The sequence below is a fragment of the Eumetopias jubatus genome, unplaced genomic scaffold (genome assembly GCF_037043125.1).
Source record: "Eumetopias jubatus isolate StellerSeaLion01/CBP00866 unplaced genomic scaffold, mEumJub1_p1.0 scaffold_1, whole genome shotgun sequence".
NCBI classification, from domain to species: domain Eukaryota; kingdom Metazoa; phylum Chordata; class Mammalia; order Carnivora; family Otariidae; genus Eumetopias; species Eumetopias jubatus.
In genome coordinates, this window is record NW_028274807.1 from 13196190 (window position 1) to 13213164 (window position 16975).

The window sequence follows — 16975 nt, forward strand, 5'->3', positions numbered from 1 at the left end:
TGGTTAATTTTACATTATGGGAATTTCAACTCTGCTGTAGACTAAATGTAACCTCCCGAAACTCATATGTCAAATCCTAATGCCTAATGGGATGGTATTTAGAGGTGGGGCCTTTGGGAGAAGGAAGATAAGTCAGAGAGCTCGTTCATAGTGGATATATGAGATGGATATAACACCATCATTTTTATACTCTGAGTCCCACTGGGACAAAAAAGAAAAAAATATCTTATTCTACTCCACTGCTATAAGCCTCCTGTCCACCAGGGGAGCTGTCCAAAGAACCCCTCACCAGATCTCCCATTAGGAATCTGTGTCCTTACCTTTTTTTTTCTTCTCCCCTGCAATGGTTTGAAAGGTAACTCCACTGGATCAAAGGATTGCTGGGTGATCTAGTTGATCACTTTTACCACTAGAAGCTCTGCAGCTTTAAATTCTAAATCGGGAGTTGGAAAACTTTTTCTCTAAAGGGCAAGAGAGTAAATATTTTAGGCCTTGTGGACCATACTTTGTTTACAAAATCAGGCAAATGCCTGCTCCCTGTTTTTGTGAGTTAAGAGAGGTTTTTATATTTTAAAGTGATTGATAAAAAACAAAGAACAATATGTGACATGTGAAAATGAAATCAAATTCAAAATTCCAGTATCTATAAATAAAGCTTTATTGAAACACAGCTACATTCATTCATGATGGATTAGCTATGGATGGCTACCTGTGAGCTACAATGGCAGAGTTGAGTAGTCATGGCATGAACCACAATGCCTAAAATATTATCTTGCCCTTAAAGAAAAACTTTGCTGACCCCTGTTCTAAACAAGTAATGTTAGTGATTAAAATCCACCGTCAGTGAACACATAGTGGATGGATTCAACCTTGCCGTCCTGGATATCAGTTCAATTTTTTTATGGTTGTAGGGGACCTCCTGTTTAATCTGTAAAATGGGGATCATAGCACTATGTCATGAAGCAGTTGTGGGGATTAAATGACTTAATACATGAAAAGCAGCTAGAGAAGCTCATGGCATTATAAGCACTCGGTAAATGTGCACTCTATGTTATGAATTTAAATAAATACAGAAAACAAAGACCTCCCTCCTAATTTATTTTGAAATGCGCTGTAAACAGTTTGAAATGTCCCTTTAATAGCTTCTGGCTTCACCAGTATTGGATGACCTGACAAATACGCCTTCATAGAAGGTACAAGTGAAACAGAACTGGAGGGGCATTTTGGATCCTTCCCTCTTCAGAAAGTATGATCGCACGAAGACGCATCTCTTTCTCAGTAGAACTGGCCCATATTTCTTGGGAGTGAAGTGTCCAAACCACTGTTCATCCATATTTCCTGGATGATCTGCTCCCTGCGCTCAATCCTTTCTGCCAGCTCTGCGGCCTCTATGGAACTGTAGACAGGATACGAAGTCCTACAAAACCCAGACAGTTCTCCTGGAAAATCGGAGTCAGAGGAGTCCTCCTCCCCCTCTTCATCCTCGCTGTCTTCCTCAGCCTTGGCACTTTCTGGCACCAGGTGCTCCCTCGTCAGCTGCAGCTCCCTGAAGTCCTTGGTGCAGGACACTCGGATGACCAAGGCGCACAATGTGAGTGCCAGACCGATGCAAACACTGGACACGAACAGCAATGCGGCTCTCTCGGGGTGGGCTGTGGGTGAAAAGACAAGTCAGGAGCCGGGAAGAGCTGTCAGTCTTCGCCAATCCAAAGTCCCCCAGAAACAGCTGTCTGCCCAAACTGGCAGCTAATGCAGAATGCCAGTCCTGGACAGCATCTTTGAGACCATCCTCACCTAACTGATCCTGTACTCTCATTGGGTAAAGAAGAAAAAAAAGGGTTTTGAGCATATATAGTCAATACAGGTATGTACATGAGAGGACACCTAGCAGGGGGACTCAGAAGCTGGACGCCCCGAGTGCAAACTCTGATCTGCTACTCCTTGGCTGTGTGGTTTTTGGCAAGTTACATAACCCCTCTGTGCTCCAGTTTCCCCACCTCTAAAATGGGGCTAACAGCACCTTCCTGGTATACAGTTAATTCCTGTAACACTCATGGAACATTCACTGACACATAGTAAATGCTCATTAAACTGTTAGCTATTAGGAGTAAATTATGAAAAATTAACTTATATATAAAATATATGTATATACATATGAATGTAAGTACTAATAACAGTAGATGTTAACAAAGCTTTATTTCTTTAGATTAAAAAATAAATATAAATAAAAGTTCTGGTAGTTTTTCCGACATCCAAATGATTGTATGATAATGATAATATAAATAGAAACAATGCTAATTTGTACTACATATTCTGTTCTAAATCTTTTTTTTTAAGATTTTATTTATTTATTTATCAGAAAGAGAGAGAGAGAGAGCACAAGCAGGGGGAGGGGCAGGCAGAGGGAAAAGCAGTTTCCCTGCTGAGCAAGGAGCCCGATGCGCGGCTCGATCCCGGGATCCTGGGATCATGACCTAAGCCAAAGGCAGACGCTTCACTGACTGAGCCACCCAGGCGCCCCTGGTCTAAATCTTTCATAGGTTTAATCCTTACATTAACCCTGAACAGAAAGGACTATTCCTCTCTCCATTTTTTAGTTATGTACCCCCTGAGGGGTTAGTACTCCCTCTTTGGGAAATAATGATCCAGGAAACTCCCTCAAAATATAAAACAGGAGTTGGCGGACTTCCTCTGTAAAGGGCCAGATAGTAAGTATCTTAGGCTTTGTGGGCCATACAGTATGTGTTGCAACTCTTCAACTCTGCCTTTTAGCAGAAAAGCAGCCCCGGACATACAGGTGTGCTGTGGTCTAATAAAAGTTGATTTACAAGACTGGCCCAAGGGCCACAGTTGGCTGACCCCTGATACAGAGGCTCAAGCTAAGCCAGTAAGGGAAGCCACCGCCTGAGGACAGTTGGCCTCTTTTGGCTTAGCCAGAACTGGAACCTGACCCTAGTCTATGAAGCTTGCTAGGACCCAGCCCCTGCTACCCTCCCCAAGTTAAAGTCCAAACATTCATTCATCCCTCAATTTCTGTTTTCCGGCCACACCGGCCTCTCTCCATTCCTCATGGGGGCCTCACACCCTGGCACTTTTGCACGTGCTGCTCCTTCTGCTGGAATGTTCTTTCTTCCTCCTTCATCTAGACCTCTATTCTCCCAGCCCCAGGTTGGGCCAGGTCCCCCGTCATTAGGTCTCATAGCATCTTGAATGTCACTAAACCGCTGAGCACATTTTGTCCTTTCTCACCTTGTAGAATGCAAGCTCCACGAGGGAAGGGGCCCAACGGTCTGGTTCTTCACCAAACCCCCAGCACCCAGTGCAGAGCAGGGATTACACTAACACCTGCTAAGTGCACGGGAGAAGGGGTTGTGGATCTAAAGTCCGAGGCTTGGTGCCCTGTGGGTGGGGATTCCACAGTCTTAGTCAGCTTTCTTCCTCTCTCCCTCTGCTCCTGGGAGGTGAGGGTCTGGATTCTATTGCATGGAGAGCTCTTCTCAGGTATCAGATGCTAGGTGCCTCCTGGCCCAGGTGTGCCTCCTGCCAAGTGATGGCTCTCTAGGCCACGTCTACACCACCGAGATCCAGTGATCAAAGATGGAGGACATGGCAACTCATGGCGAAGCCCATTGGAGCAAGGCTTCCTAGTCATCTGAACTGACTAGTTTGAGGTCACAGAATCACCAGGTGTTAGTTAGATGGAGGTGAGGGGCCCGAACCCTCCTGAGACAGCTGTGTCACTTGTCCAAAGCCACTGTGTGGCTGGGACCCTGAGCTTGGGCCCAGGCTCTCTCCACAACCCCCCGCTTTACACTGAGGACACATCATCTGTCTTCCAGAATCAATCGGACCACTTTAGGCTTTCCTGACTTCTTTCCTATTATGTACTCCGGAAAGATAGAGGCATTAGTCTCCATGCAATTAAACAGAATCTGCACATGGGGCGCCTGGGTGGCTCAGTCAGTTAAGCATCTGCCTTCGGCTCAGGTCATGATCTCAGGGTCCTGGGATCGAGTCTCGCATCAGGCTATCTGTTCAGGGGGAGCCTGCTTCTCCCTTTCCCTCTGCTGCTCCCCCTGCTTGTGCTCTCTCTCTCTCTAACAAATAAATAAATAAAATCTTAAAAAAAAAAAAAAACAGAATCTGCACACTATGCGATTGTTCTCAGTCCAGCCTTGGCTGGCTCGTCACAACAGGCTTACGTGAATGACTTTCATTTCATCAGCCGTCGTAGGCCCACAGGAATCTCACAGAGGTGGCCTGTGGCCTTTGAAGCCCCTTGACCCTTAGATCTCTGGTCTGGAGCCAACCCAAGCTCCAGCTCCAGCTTACTGTGTCCAAATAAGACACCGAGAGACCAGGGCCAGGGTTCCACCACCTGGGGCCCTGCTACTGTTGGGTGAAACCACAAAGGAGACTGGGCCCTGGTCTGACAGCCGTGATAATAACTTTCTGTCACGGAACCAAAGATTAGAGACCGTGGGAACACATCGGAATCCACACCTATGTGACAAGGCGGTGCTGATTTCCAATCGTCCTCCCTGACAGGGGATCATGTAACTCTGACTTTGGAATGTGTTATTATACTTCCATTTCAATGTGGGTTTGTCTGGTCGCCTAGAATTCCTTTCGTAGAAAACAACGATGCCTCCACAGCTCAAGAGAAGCTCTGCTTTCTGACCTGTGACCCCAGCTACCCTAGTTACCCCAAGTACCCTGTGCACCCGGGCAGTCCACAGCGAGCTCTCCCAGAAGGCTGAAGACAGAAGTAGAGGCAAGTGACAGAAATACTAGGACACCAAAGGCATTCCTGCAAGCAGATGTGGAGTAAACACATACAGCAAGCAGATGTCAGTGAAACACTAATTGTCCAAATAAAGCTCCTTAGGCACAGTCTGCTGGGGTCCAGTGGCTATGCCAGCTAATAAATTGCCTTCCTAAAACCAATACACACAATACACACACACACACACACACACACACACACACACACACACATCTTTCTGTTTCTCTAATTTCAGAATTTTTCTAGGGGCTTCTTCAAACCCATGATCTAGATTCTAGAATGATCAAGGTCTACACGGTTAGGATAAGAGTAAAGTCCAAACATGCCTAAAATGATGCCTCACTGCTGGGGACAGGTTCATTGATGACTTAAAGGGCCGAAAGAGAAGCAGTTCATTGGGGACCCTTGGATATCCTCACATCCGTTCCGCCAACCTCTGTATTCCAACATCCCAGGACAAGCCCCTTGGTTTTGGTTTCCAGTCGACTTGTCCCCATGTGTATGTGACTGTGCCAGTGTGTCAAAGCCACTTGCAGCCTGACCTGGGGAAATGTCCTTTTGGATCCACCCAGTCTACTGAGTATGGAGCGGAGTTTTCCAGAAGTTGCCCTGCTCACTCTCAGCTCCTGCTGCTGGCTTCTCCTTCAGACAGGCCTCCTCCCTGTGCCTTTTCGGGATGGATGTGCCTAAACAACCCTCAATAAAACCAAATAAAGGCCACAGCATCCTCACATTTCTTTAAAATTGACTATCTATAAAGAGCAAATACGGGGTGCTAATAAGGTGCAGGACAGCTCATGACACCACATGAAGATTCATTGTCTGCTCATTTGTTAAGTACTAACTGGGCATATATCCTGTGCCAGCCCATCCTGGACCCTGGGGCATGACAATAAGAGAACAAACATCTGCCCTTAAGATGCTTAATGTCCAGCAGAGAGATAGGTGCTAATGAATAAATCTCTCGTATTTATTTCTGGGAGTAATGAGTGTGCAGAAGGATAGACAAGTATGGAAGGGAGTAACTCAGATAATATCCATCCTTCAAAATCCTGAAGAGCATCCTTCTTTTGCTCAGATAAACCAGAGCAGAGGTCTAATATCTGTTGAGTCTGATCTTGGCCCAGCTGATGTCCACGCTGTGGCCTCAGGCAAATGACTCAACTCCTCTGACCCTAAGCTTCCCTGCGTGCAGAATGGGGGATCAGAGTCCTCTCGCTCAGGGTCTTTGCTATGGACTGAATTGTGTCCCCCCAAATCCATGTGTTGAAGCCTTAACCCCCAGGGTATTTGGCGATAGGACCTATAAGGAGGTAATTAAGGTTAAATGAGGTCATTAAGGGTGGTGGATCCCCTGATCGAACAGGATCCGTGTCTTTATAAGAAGGGATGACAGAGAGCATTCTCTTTCTCTCTCCTTCTCTTACTCTCTTTCCCTCCCTCCCTCTTTTTCTCTTCCTCTCTCTCTCTCTCCCTTCCTCTGTCAATCTCTCTCCCCTCCCCCTCCCCCCGCCCCCACGTCTCATGTGAGAAGGCAGCCGACTACAAGCCAAGAAGAGCATTCTCACCAGAAACTGATTCTGCCAGTACCTTGTACTTCCAGCCTCCAGAACTGTGAGAATGAATTTCTGCTGTTGAAGCTGCCAGCCTACAGTGTCTTGTCATGGCAGCCGGAACCAACCCAGTTGTCGAGAGGAACTGACAAGGCCCAGCATGGCCACAGCTCAGTGAGCAAAGTCATCATTGCTTCCGATTAATCATTACTCCCTGAAGGATTTTCATGATGCCTTTTCTCCAGGGGGCTCTCCAGGGACTTTGAAAATATGGGGATATTTTTGACAATAAAAATCCTTACATCTCTTAACTCTGACAAGGGTGGCACAGAGCTCTCGGGCCTCCACTGCTGGGGGACCAGGATATTCACGGGGCCCGGGGGGAGCCCTGTTATGAACAGCAGTGGGGTTGGAAGATGCAGAGCCTGGCAGAGAGCGGGTATGGGGGAACCAGAAGAAGAGAACATTAACAATAGTTATGTTTAAACTTTGAGACTAGGGGAGAGTTCTATTTCTTGGTGCTTTCCTGTGTTTTCCACTTCAAGTACACTCTACTTTTCTACATAAGGGAGGGAAAGACCTCATAAATGTTATTAGGAACACCAAGAAGTGGAAGTAGGAGGGCAGTCTGAAGACAGAAGATTCTCAGAGAAAACCAACAACCACACAACAGACACTCAGGAGAACTATGGATGCAGGAAGACGATGGAATGGTAGAGGAGCCCAAGACTGTCCTTTGTATCTCCTGTGTTGGCTGTTCCCTTCCGCTTTTATTTTCCTCTGAGAAAGGCTTACTTGAAAGAGCCTCAGCCTGGGAAGGCCTTGAACAGTAACGCTATAATGCAGTATATTAACATGAATTTTACCAAAGGCCTCAGAGATTTGGCCTCCCTGAACAGTCAGGCAGGCCTTGCCAAAACTTGCAGAGTCAACATTTCAGAATATGGTGGACGCCAAGATGAGCAGACAGAAGGTGAGGAAAGATGGCAGGCTCCATCCCCTCACTGATGAGAGTTTTGGCTCTGCCAGGTAGGGAGTCTGACTGATCCTTGAGGGGAAGATTATCAGGGACAACTTGGCAACTGTGAGAAGTAACACAAATGACTCAGGAAGGGACTCTGCCTTCACAGGGCATGACCCGTTTTGTTTACTAGGTGATCCTTTAACTCAATTTTCTTCCAGCCAAGGGTGGGATTCAATAATCCTCTGCCCTTCCCAAATTTTAGAGCTGGGGAATGTGCATTCCTCGGGTCCCTACTTTTCAAAGTGGAAAATACTCACGGAGCCCAACTCCTGAATGGTGTGACTTTATCTGTTTGCCTCCTCCCCATGTGGTTCTCTTGTGGGTAGCCCGGCTGGAACTGTACCTGAGTCCAAGACTCTGTGTTTCCAGATCTTAGCAAGACTGCAGGTGCTGAGGCAAACTTAAAGTCTTTTCTTCAGCTGAGTGTTGTAATTAAATATCGCATCTGTTAGTGAGACTTCAGTAAAGCTGTTAGCATTCTAGGAAGCTTCAATTTATTGACCTACCTCTAATGTAAGCAAATGCTGCCAGAGAGTTGCTAACAATAACTCCATCTTTCCTTAGAACCCTCGGTTTGCTTGGGTCAAAGTCTATACCTGTTTCATAAAAGATGCAAAACTGATTAATCACAGCTATTCACGGTATGCCTTCTGCTCCCAACACAGGACTGCCATAATAAATAAAATGTCATAGAAATCAAATCAATGGGCCTCTGACTGAATTACAGAAGACTAAGCCAGGAAGAGCATTTAGTAAATAGTCTCTGAAAATATTAAGTGATAAGGGGGATTTAGAAATTCTAAAATGTGCTGGTTCCAACCTCAGGTGCCACTCATCCACCCCACTACAGAAGGGAACAAATGGATTTTCCCATCCAAAAGGCAATGTCATTTATCGTGCCTCTGGGAGGCTTAATAATGGCTTACCTAATCACAGAGCTGTTGTCTGCGTTGTTGACCATAGATAAGAAGGGAGGGAGATTGTGGAGGGAGATTGTGTGGGGCTATTTTTTGGAAATGCCAACAAAGTGTAGGGCAGATCTGGTTTCAGATGCCTGGTTACATTGCTGTGATAGAGCTTAGGGAGCTTCTGATGGGTAGCCTGAGAGCTCTGGGGACCCCATGGGATGTGAGACAGGTCCAAAGAAGGGTGGCACAGAGCTCTTGGCCTCTACAGCTGGGGGACCAGGATATGCATGGAGTCCAGTGGGGAGCCCTGTTAGAAACAGCAGTGGGGCTGGGAGATGCAGAGCCTGGCAGAGAGCAGGTCTGGGGGAACCAGAAAACAGAACATTAACAATAGTAATCTCTGAGCTTTGAGACTAAGGGCAAGTTCTATTTCTTGCTGCTTTCCTGTTTTCCACGTCAAGCATACTTTATTTTTATACCTAGGGGCAAAAGACCTCACAAATGTAATAAAAGTAATACAAAACAAACTTTGAACACACACAAAGTGTAGTATCTTAGATGCTCTACAGAAACTTTGCAGTTTCCATCAGGCGCCCCAAGGGTCTGATTTGATAAGAAAACCAAAATGTTCATTCCCCCTCCTACTCACAACAGCCCAGTGAAAGTCCAAGGGCAGAGGTGGCATGTGTTTGGAGGCCCTCAAGTCCAGCCTGGGTCTGGCCCACCCAGGTTCCTGGTGGGGTCATCTTTCCAACAAGCTCATCATAGAATTCAGGAACCCCAAATTTGTTTCTGAGCAGATCTCTTTTTCCAAGTGACATTTCATTTAAGAAATAAGAGGGGAATGGAAGGAGGATTTATTCCACTTATAATTTGAAAAACAAAACAAAATGTTGGCCACCATTTGCAATCCATCGCAATAGTGCTGCCATTATCAGAGCTGGTAACTCCAGCTCACCTCCTGACATCCCCTTTTCATTCCAACCAATGTGCACCCAACTATGGTCACATGGGGCTGTTTACCTTTACTTAAAGAGAAATGCTGGTAGTAAGCCATAAAAATTACCATATTCACCATCTTTCTGCTTCAAAGAAGGTTTTAGATTAGCAACGGCTGGATCAATCGCTGTGAGTATGTTCTTGGGAACTAAAAACCAGAAAAGAAATACTTTAAAAACTTTGTACATTTAATATAATTTTTTCACTGCAATGTGGAGAAGATACAAAAAAAATCCACTTTCAAATCAGTACATAAATCACCCACTCTGCTTATCAGATACACTCACACACATAGGCTATGTGACCATCAAATGTCCCAGAAAGGTAAAATTTTGGAGAACAAGTAAACAAGCTATAGTATATCTACCCAACAGAATATTTAGCAATAACAAAAAACAAAGTCCTAGCATCTGCTGTAACATGGGTGAGCCTCAAAATCATGATGCTCAGTGAAAGGAGCCAGACACAAAAGACCACACATGGCATGATTCCATTAATATGAAATATCCAGAACAGGTGAATGCACAGAGACAGAAAGTAAGTTCTATAGTGCTTACCAAGAATCAGGGGTGGAAATGAGGACTGACTGCCCATGGATGACAGAGAACTTTGGGGATCATGGACATGTTTTAAAATTGGAGTACGGTGATCATTGTGCAGCTAGCTCTGTAAATTTACTAGAACTCATTGAATTGTTTTTGCTTAAAATGGGTGAATCTTAGAGCATGTAAATCACACTCAATAACACTGCTAACTCTGGGGGCGCCTGGGTGGCTCAGTTGGTTGAGTGTCTGACTCTTGGTTTCAGCTCAGGTCGTGATCTCGGGGTCATGAGATCGAGCCCCGCATCAGGCTCTGAGCTCAGCGCAGAGTCTGCTTGAGATTCTTTCCCTCTCTGCTCTTCCCACCACTCATGCTCTCTTTCTCTCTCTCTAAAAAAATTAAAAACAACAACAACAACAACAACACTGTAACTCTGAACATGAACCGCTTGAGATGTAGTGAAACAAAATGACTGTAATTGACTCAGAATCCACCACAGACCTCCTCTCCTGGCCCAACTCTGCTTTTCACCCACAGCTCTGAGTCCTCGCTTCCTTAATGAGCCTGAAGAGAGTTCTAAGACTGCATGCAAGAATGAAAGAATGATGCTCTAAGGGCATTTTAAATGCAATAGAAAAACGAGAGGAGAGCAGTGTAACAGACTGTGTTGGAAGGTAATTAGAGATTCTGCCGAAGTGACCCTAAGAATAAACCATCCTATCTCAAGGTGCCCCGAGGAAAGCAGACAGGATGGTAGCATGCAGAGGGCCAAGCAAGAATTCTGAAGGCCAAGCGTACCGCAGCCAGCCAGGAGAAGGGAGAGGAAACCAAATATTTTTGCTGCAGAATATTGCTTATTTTTGTTTGTTCTCTAGCTCAGCTGGAGACAAGTGGCAACAGGAAACAGAAGTGAGCCAACATAAACTGTGCAAGTTCAACTGCACTGATTTTTTTTTTTTTTTAAAGAGCTGATGAGGGGCGCCTGGGTGGCTCAGTCGTTAAGCGTCTGCCTTTGGCTCAGGTCATGATCCCAGGGTCCTGGGATTGAGCCCCGCATTGGGCTCTCTGCTCAGCAGGAGGCCCGCTTCTCCCTCTCCCACTCCCCCTGCTTGTGTTCCCTCTCTCGCTCTGTCTCTCTCTGTCAAATAAATAAATAAAATCTTTAAAAAAAAAAAAAAGAGCTGGTAAGACATCTTCAGCAGCAAGAAAACCTCATTTCCTTTCTCAAAGCGCTTAACTAAATTCTTTTAGGGATGTCCTGGGACTGACAACCAGAGAGCATTCCTCAATTGTGCATTTTCCTCACGCGGGACACCCTGGCGCCTTCATGCCCCTTGGCAGTGAGTCACATCCAGGGCTGTAATGTGACAATGACAGGAGGCAGTGCTGTCCAGGGACCCTGAGGAATGCCCCTTAGCTGATGGCGGGCACACCACTGATTCTGGGAGCAGAACAGTGCCACAAAATGCTTTCTGATGAAATAGCCTCTTGATCATGCTGCACCCTGGGAAGGTGCCCCTGATTCCTTGGCAGGATTAAGTCCTCCCTGCCAAGAGTGGCACATCTTGGACATCTGTCTCTTGGCTTGTTGTCAAGATACAGCCTGAGTCAGGGGGCTCACTGTAAATGCCAGAGGCTCTACAGTTTGGGAAAGAAGAAGAGCTCAGAGAGGAAGGACAGTCTGGATGAACTTTGCAGAATACCCAGGCCCTTATAAGACCTTAAACTGCCATGTGTGATACAGGCTCCTGTCAGGAAACTTGCCCATTTACTACATGAAAATTCTCTAGTGGGAGAATTTTTAGGAACTTGAACAGAACAGGTGTTGATGCACCTGTCGGATTCTTGCATCTCCTTGTTTCAAGAATGAAGATGGCGCTGGGGTGTGATTTACGTACCACCACCCTTCAAACCTGCCTCTCTCCATTTTAGATACGTTTGTAAAACCACCAGCAAGCCATTATTCCTGGAGCTCTTAATACGTCGGACCCTGGGCTCACGTTCAAACAGTGCATCTTGGTGTTCATGGTGCCCCTGGGAAGATGTGTATCGTCCCCATTCCTGCAGATGGGACAACTGAGGCTCAGAGATGCACCGTTTGCCTAGGAAGAGGTAGCACCTCAACGTGGTCTTGTGCACACGTACCCTCGATCTTTCCATGATGCTGTGCTGTCCATGGGACGCTCAGCCTTTGGGAACTGGATCAAGGATCATAAAGGTGGCAAAGTGATTTCCACTCAGACAGTCCCTGTGAGTCTGTTTAGGTAAAACCAGAGAATATGATCCACTAAATTTGGGCAGGGCCCCCACCTCGACTTCTTCCCCCAACCCCGAATAAATCTTCTGTGTCAAGCTTAGGTCAATGCGGACTCTAAGAAAGAAGTCTCACTTAGGGCCCTAAAAGATTCTTCATGTCAGAGACACACAGTATTTCTACTTAACTTCCCCTTTTTCTCACTAGGAACCCAGACTGCACGAGCACCTATAAATCCTGGCACACCCCTAACCTGCCTTTCCCCAAACCCTGCACCCCCTATTCCTCCTGTCCCCGATTCTAGCATCTCCTATACCATCTGTCCCCAAATCCTGGCACTGCATCCCTCTTGTACCCCAATCCTGGTACCCCCCTTCCCCACTGCCCCCAATCCTGGTACCCCCTTCCCTCCTGCCCCCAATCCTGGCACCTCCCTTCCCTCCTGCCCCCAATCCTGGTACCCCCCTTCCCCACTGCCCCCAATCCTGGTACCCCCTTCCCTCCTGCCCCCAATCCTGGCACCTCCCTTCCCTCCTGCCCCCAATCCTGGTACCCCCCTTCCCCACTGCCCCCAATCCTGGTACCCCTTCCCTCCTGCCCCCAATCCTGGTACCCCCCTTCCCTCCTGCCCCCAATCCTGGTAACCCCCTTCCCCACTGCCCCCAATCCTGGTACCCCCCTTCCCTCCTGCCCCCAATCCTGGTACCCCCCCTTCCCCACTGCCCCCAAATCGTGGAACCTATCCCCCTTGCCCCTAAATCTTGGTACTGCCATCCCACCTGTCCCTAAATCCTGGCACCCATCTGCCTGCCCCATCTCCTGGGAGTAGCTATTCAGGCCCTAGGCTGAGGTCCACGCATTTCTTGCACCTTTCAGGCATTATCAGGGTGGGGATGCTGGCCGTGCCTCTGTCTCGGTGACTCTTGAGTACTAGTGGCTATGGATACAGAGAGAAGTCCTCCCTGCAGATGTGAGGGGGGAGAGTGGGCTGAGTTTTCCAGGTCTGGCTTATCCTATGAGGAGGAAAGTCTGAAATCCAGCATATCCAAGAAGTGGGCTAATGCTTAAACTCGGAGGGAACACACAGAGGACCTCATTTAGCAATGCACTAAAGAATACTGGAGGAATGCATCCCAGCCCCATCAATGTGCTCTGTGCTGAGTGGTCTGACTTTAGTCAGACGTGCTGCCTACAGTTTGAAGAACAAAGGGCCCACGGCCTGAATCATGCCCCAGGGCTCCACAGAGATGCAGAAATTCTCTGCCCAGTCTAAGCCCTGCGGGGAAGAGAGAGCCAGGATTAAATGAAGCTCTATAAAATAGGGAGGAGTGTTCTTTTTAAAATGCAAATTGATTAGGTCCCCTGAGACAACTTGTCAGGGGCTCCCCACCCTTGGATAAAAGCCTAGCCTAACCTCCCATACCCCAGGTCTCTCCAGTGCTACTCCAGTTGCCGGTCCCTCCTCCCACCTTCACTTGGCTGACTCCTACACACCTGGTCTTACTTGCCTCTAATGCCACCTCCCCCAGGAAGCCCTCCTTGTCCCCCAAGTCTCCAGAGCAGAGATCATGCTGCTTATTGTAATTTCCCTACCCCCTACCAACAGGGGCAATCAGAGTCCCTATGGGTGAGGCATCCCTGCCTTGCCTCCTGGGTCTTATTGGAGATGGGTGGCCTGCGTCTATAGAAATGAGGGCCCAGAGCTTGATGTTCAGTACTTGTCCCTAACACTCCTCTCCCCTCCCCACACCCATGGAGTGGGGTGTCCTGTCCCCTGGGTGGAACAGCAAATCTGGGTCAGACGCTGCAGTTAGATACAGGGTATTGGAATAGACATCTATGGGGTGGACCTTCCCTGACCCTCTTATGTAAGAGCATCTTGACCTGGGGTTTGGCCGGGCCCCCTTTCTAGGAAGCCATGTTTATTATCACGTCACATGGTCTCTGGCCGGGGCTACCTGACCCCAGCCCAGCCAATTAAATATCTTCCTGTTAGAAATTTGGAATTAAGATTGTCAGACTGCAAGTCTCCATAATTGTTAGAAACAGGATATAAAAATCATGGAGGCTGTAGGGGTGGCCATATGTCACCCAGCTCAGGCTCACAGGGAGGCTGGGTGCAGAAGGAGAGAGAGAGAGATCGAGAGCGAGAGAGAGAATGAGGAAGCAGAAGTGCCATGAGAAGCAGAGAAGAGAGATGACAGAGTTTTGCCATGATCTTGGAGCTACCTACCCTGAGGTCTTGCTTCCCTGTCCGGGCTTCAGTGGCCTGATACCTATCCGCTTCAACCCCCTTTTGGCTTAAAACAGCTCAAATTGGTTCCTTCACTCACATCCAAAGAGCACTAACTAAGACAGATTCTTAGTTAGAAATTAATTATTAACATCCTCGGTCTTCGTATCAACTTCCACAACGGTTAGGAGAAATTTTTTTAAAAATGTAAAACCCTGCACTCTCATTCGGTGACTTATAAAATATTCAGACATTGCAAATCATTTTCTAATGATTCAGGCTGCACAGTGAAGAGCCATCTGGCCGGGGGTGGAGGAGAGTATATTTTTAAAATGCCAACCACTTAGAAGGTGATTAGAAAGCGTCTACGTGGGGCGGGGTGGGGGGGGTGGTGGATGGGCACGAACTTGCCTCACAGTGCCAGGCGCCCCCTCCCTTTGGAATAAGTTCTGGGGGCCACACTGCTGGACAAGGGAGCACTGTCCTAGGGAGATGGAAGGACACCGTCAATGCCCCATTTACTCCACATACTCCCCAACCAAAACCAACTTGCAAGCCCCCTTTCTGACCTCAGCCTTCTGGCTTCAACTGGACTCCCTCAAGTGCCTCCCTCTGCCATTCTCAACCTCACCCAGACCCCTCCAGGGACCCTCCTACTCTCCCTTCTTCCTGGAGCCCCTCCCGTCTGCAGCTGGGATTCCTCTATCCACCACTGTGATCACTCGCTTGGGAGCACCCCAACTCTCTCCCTCCTTTGCCATTGATCAGGGAGCCTGGAGGACCCCTCTTCTCATGTCTGCTCTCAAGGAGCTGACCGCACTGGAAGGAACCAGACCAGCGGGCAGACTAGTGTCCCCGAGAACCCTGGCACTAGCCTCCCGCCCCCCGCAGCACTTCCTTTATACCTTCTCTCGTCTTCTCCAACCCTCTTCCCTCCCCCGTCCTCACAGCTGATGACCTCCTCTCATACTCAGAGAAGACAGAGTCCCTGAGACAGAACAGCAAGCCCTCCAGCCACTCTGAGAGCCTCCTGTCCTGCTGTAGGGAAACATCCTTCACGCCCATCTGAGGCTGACCCCGTCCCTCTGCCTCCTCTGGGCCCCCACTCTTTCCACCAGGCAGGTGTCCTCAGTGTCTCTCACATCTTCCCACTTTCCAAACCCTTCACAGATTTTTTACTTGCTCTTGTTCCAGCTGGTTGCCCACCCCCAGCCCACTGCAACCCATTCCCCACCCCACAGCCCACAGACTGGTCTCTTAAGAGTCCAGCCATCACAGGGTTCTGACTGCCCCACTGCAAGCCCTCCACTGGCACCTCCCCCGAGGACCCTGCAAGACCGGATCCTGGCCGCTCCGGAGCTATTTCATGTCACCTTGACCTCACCAGCTCTGCGCCTCCCCCCTCCTCGGCTCTTCTCATGGGCTGCCCAGATTTACCTGGTGGGTTTACCTGCTCGTTTGTTTAGTGGCCATCTCTCACCCTCAACTGATAATTCCAGGGACAAGGACCATGCCCCCCCCCTTTTTTTAACCACCCAATTCTTGGCACCGGGCACCACCCTGACACAGAGCACATGCCCACAGTGCGTTGGATGAATGGACGAGGGAGAAGAAGCTTGAACTGAAGCAGGACCTCCAGGCCCTGAGAGCCCACCTTCTCTCCGCTAAGAAGAGGCCCAGCCCGAGGACCTGTCACCTCATTCTTGAAGGCACAGAAGGAAATTCACCTCATTTGCAGGCTACACTCCTTCAACACTCAGCTGGAGAGGTCAGACGCTACTAGAACATCAGAGTGATCTGTGTGGGGGACCCCGGAGCTGCTCCGGCATGGGAGCAGGAATAACGCCTGAGAGAGGAAGTCAAACCTCACTTCATGCAGTGCATGTGTAGTTTGGAAATGCATTCATGCAGCCACCGTATGGTACTGATTACAGCTTTGATACCGCAGAGGACAACATTTTTAGCTCAGGATATAAAAGGCTAGGGAATGCATCAGAATATTATTAGACCAGGAAGGAAGGAAGGAAGGAAGGAAGTACTGATACATGCTACAGCATGGATGAACCTTAGAAACACGCTACGTAAAGAAAAACCAGTCACACACACACACACACAAACTCCCCCAAAACAAAAGAAAAAACCACCCCACATCCTGCATGATTCCATTTATATGAGATGTACAAGAGGCAAATCCATAAAGACAGAAAGTAGATTTGTTGTTGGGGTGGGGCGGTAGGGGTGGGTTGGGGGTGACAGCTAAAGGGTGCAGAGTTTCTTTGGGGGATGATGAGAATGTTCTTAAGTTAACTATGGCACTAGCTGCACAATTCTGTGAAAAAAATGAAATTCTGAGAATAAAATAAAACTCTAAAACCATTGATTTGTATGCCTTAGGAGGTGAACTGGATAATCTGTGAATTATATCTCGTTAAAGCTGTTACAAGAAGAAAAAGGTGGGGTTATCTGGCAGGAGAAGGGGTTTCCAAGAGCACGGATACCGGGTTTTTCAGATATGGTTCTCTTTTAGCTCCCCTGGCCCCTATGATCATTTCAAAATCCGTGTGTCAGGATGACAAACCAGAAATCCACCGTACCCTTTGAGAATCATTAGTGCCCATTCTCTTTTGGGCAGCTCTGTAAAATTGGACCCCACTGAACCAGGCATTTCATTTTCT

The 16975-nt window shown here is 47.9% G+C and overlaps 1 protein-coding gene across 4 annotated transcripts in view; it reads right to left on the reverse strand.

Annotated features, from left to right (window-relative positions):
• Positions 1–1275: 1275 nt before the first annotated feature.
• The window catches only part of EVA1C (eva-1 homolog C), a 72225-nt gene continuing 56525 nt past the window's right edge, over positions 1276–16975 (reverse strand). For 3 of the 4 annotated variants that reach the window (XM_028116134.2, XM_028116124.2, XM_088021532.1), the window contains 3 exons: positions 9338–9418; positions 7870–7959; positions 1276–1652 (listed from right to left, as the gene is read on the reverse strand). In XM_028116134.2, coding sequence (XP_027971935.1) covers positions 1276–1652; positions 7870–7959; positions 9338–9418 — 548 coding nt within the window. The remainder of the gene's footprint in view (positions 1653–7869; positions 7960–9337; positions 9419–16975) is intronic. The other variant, XM_028116133.2, reaches the window with a different exon arrangement.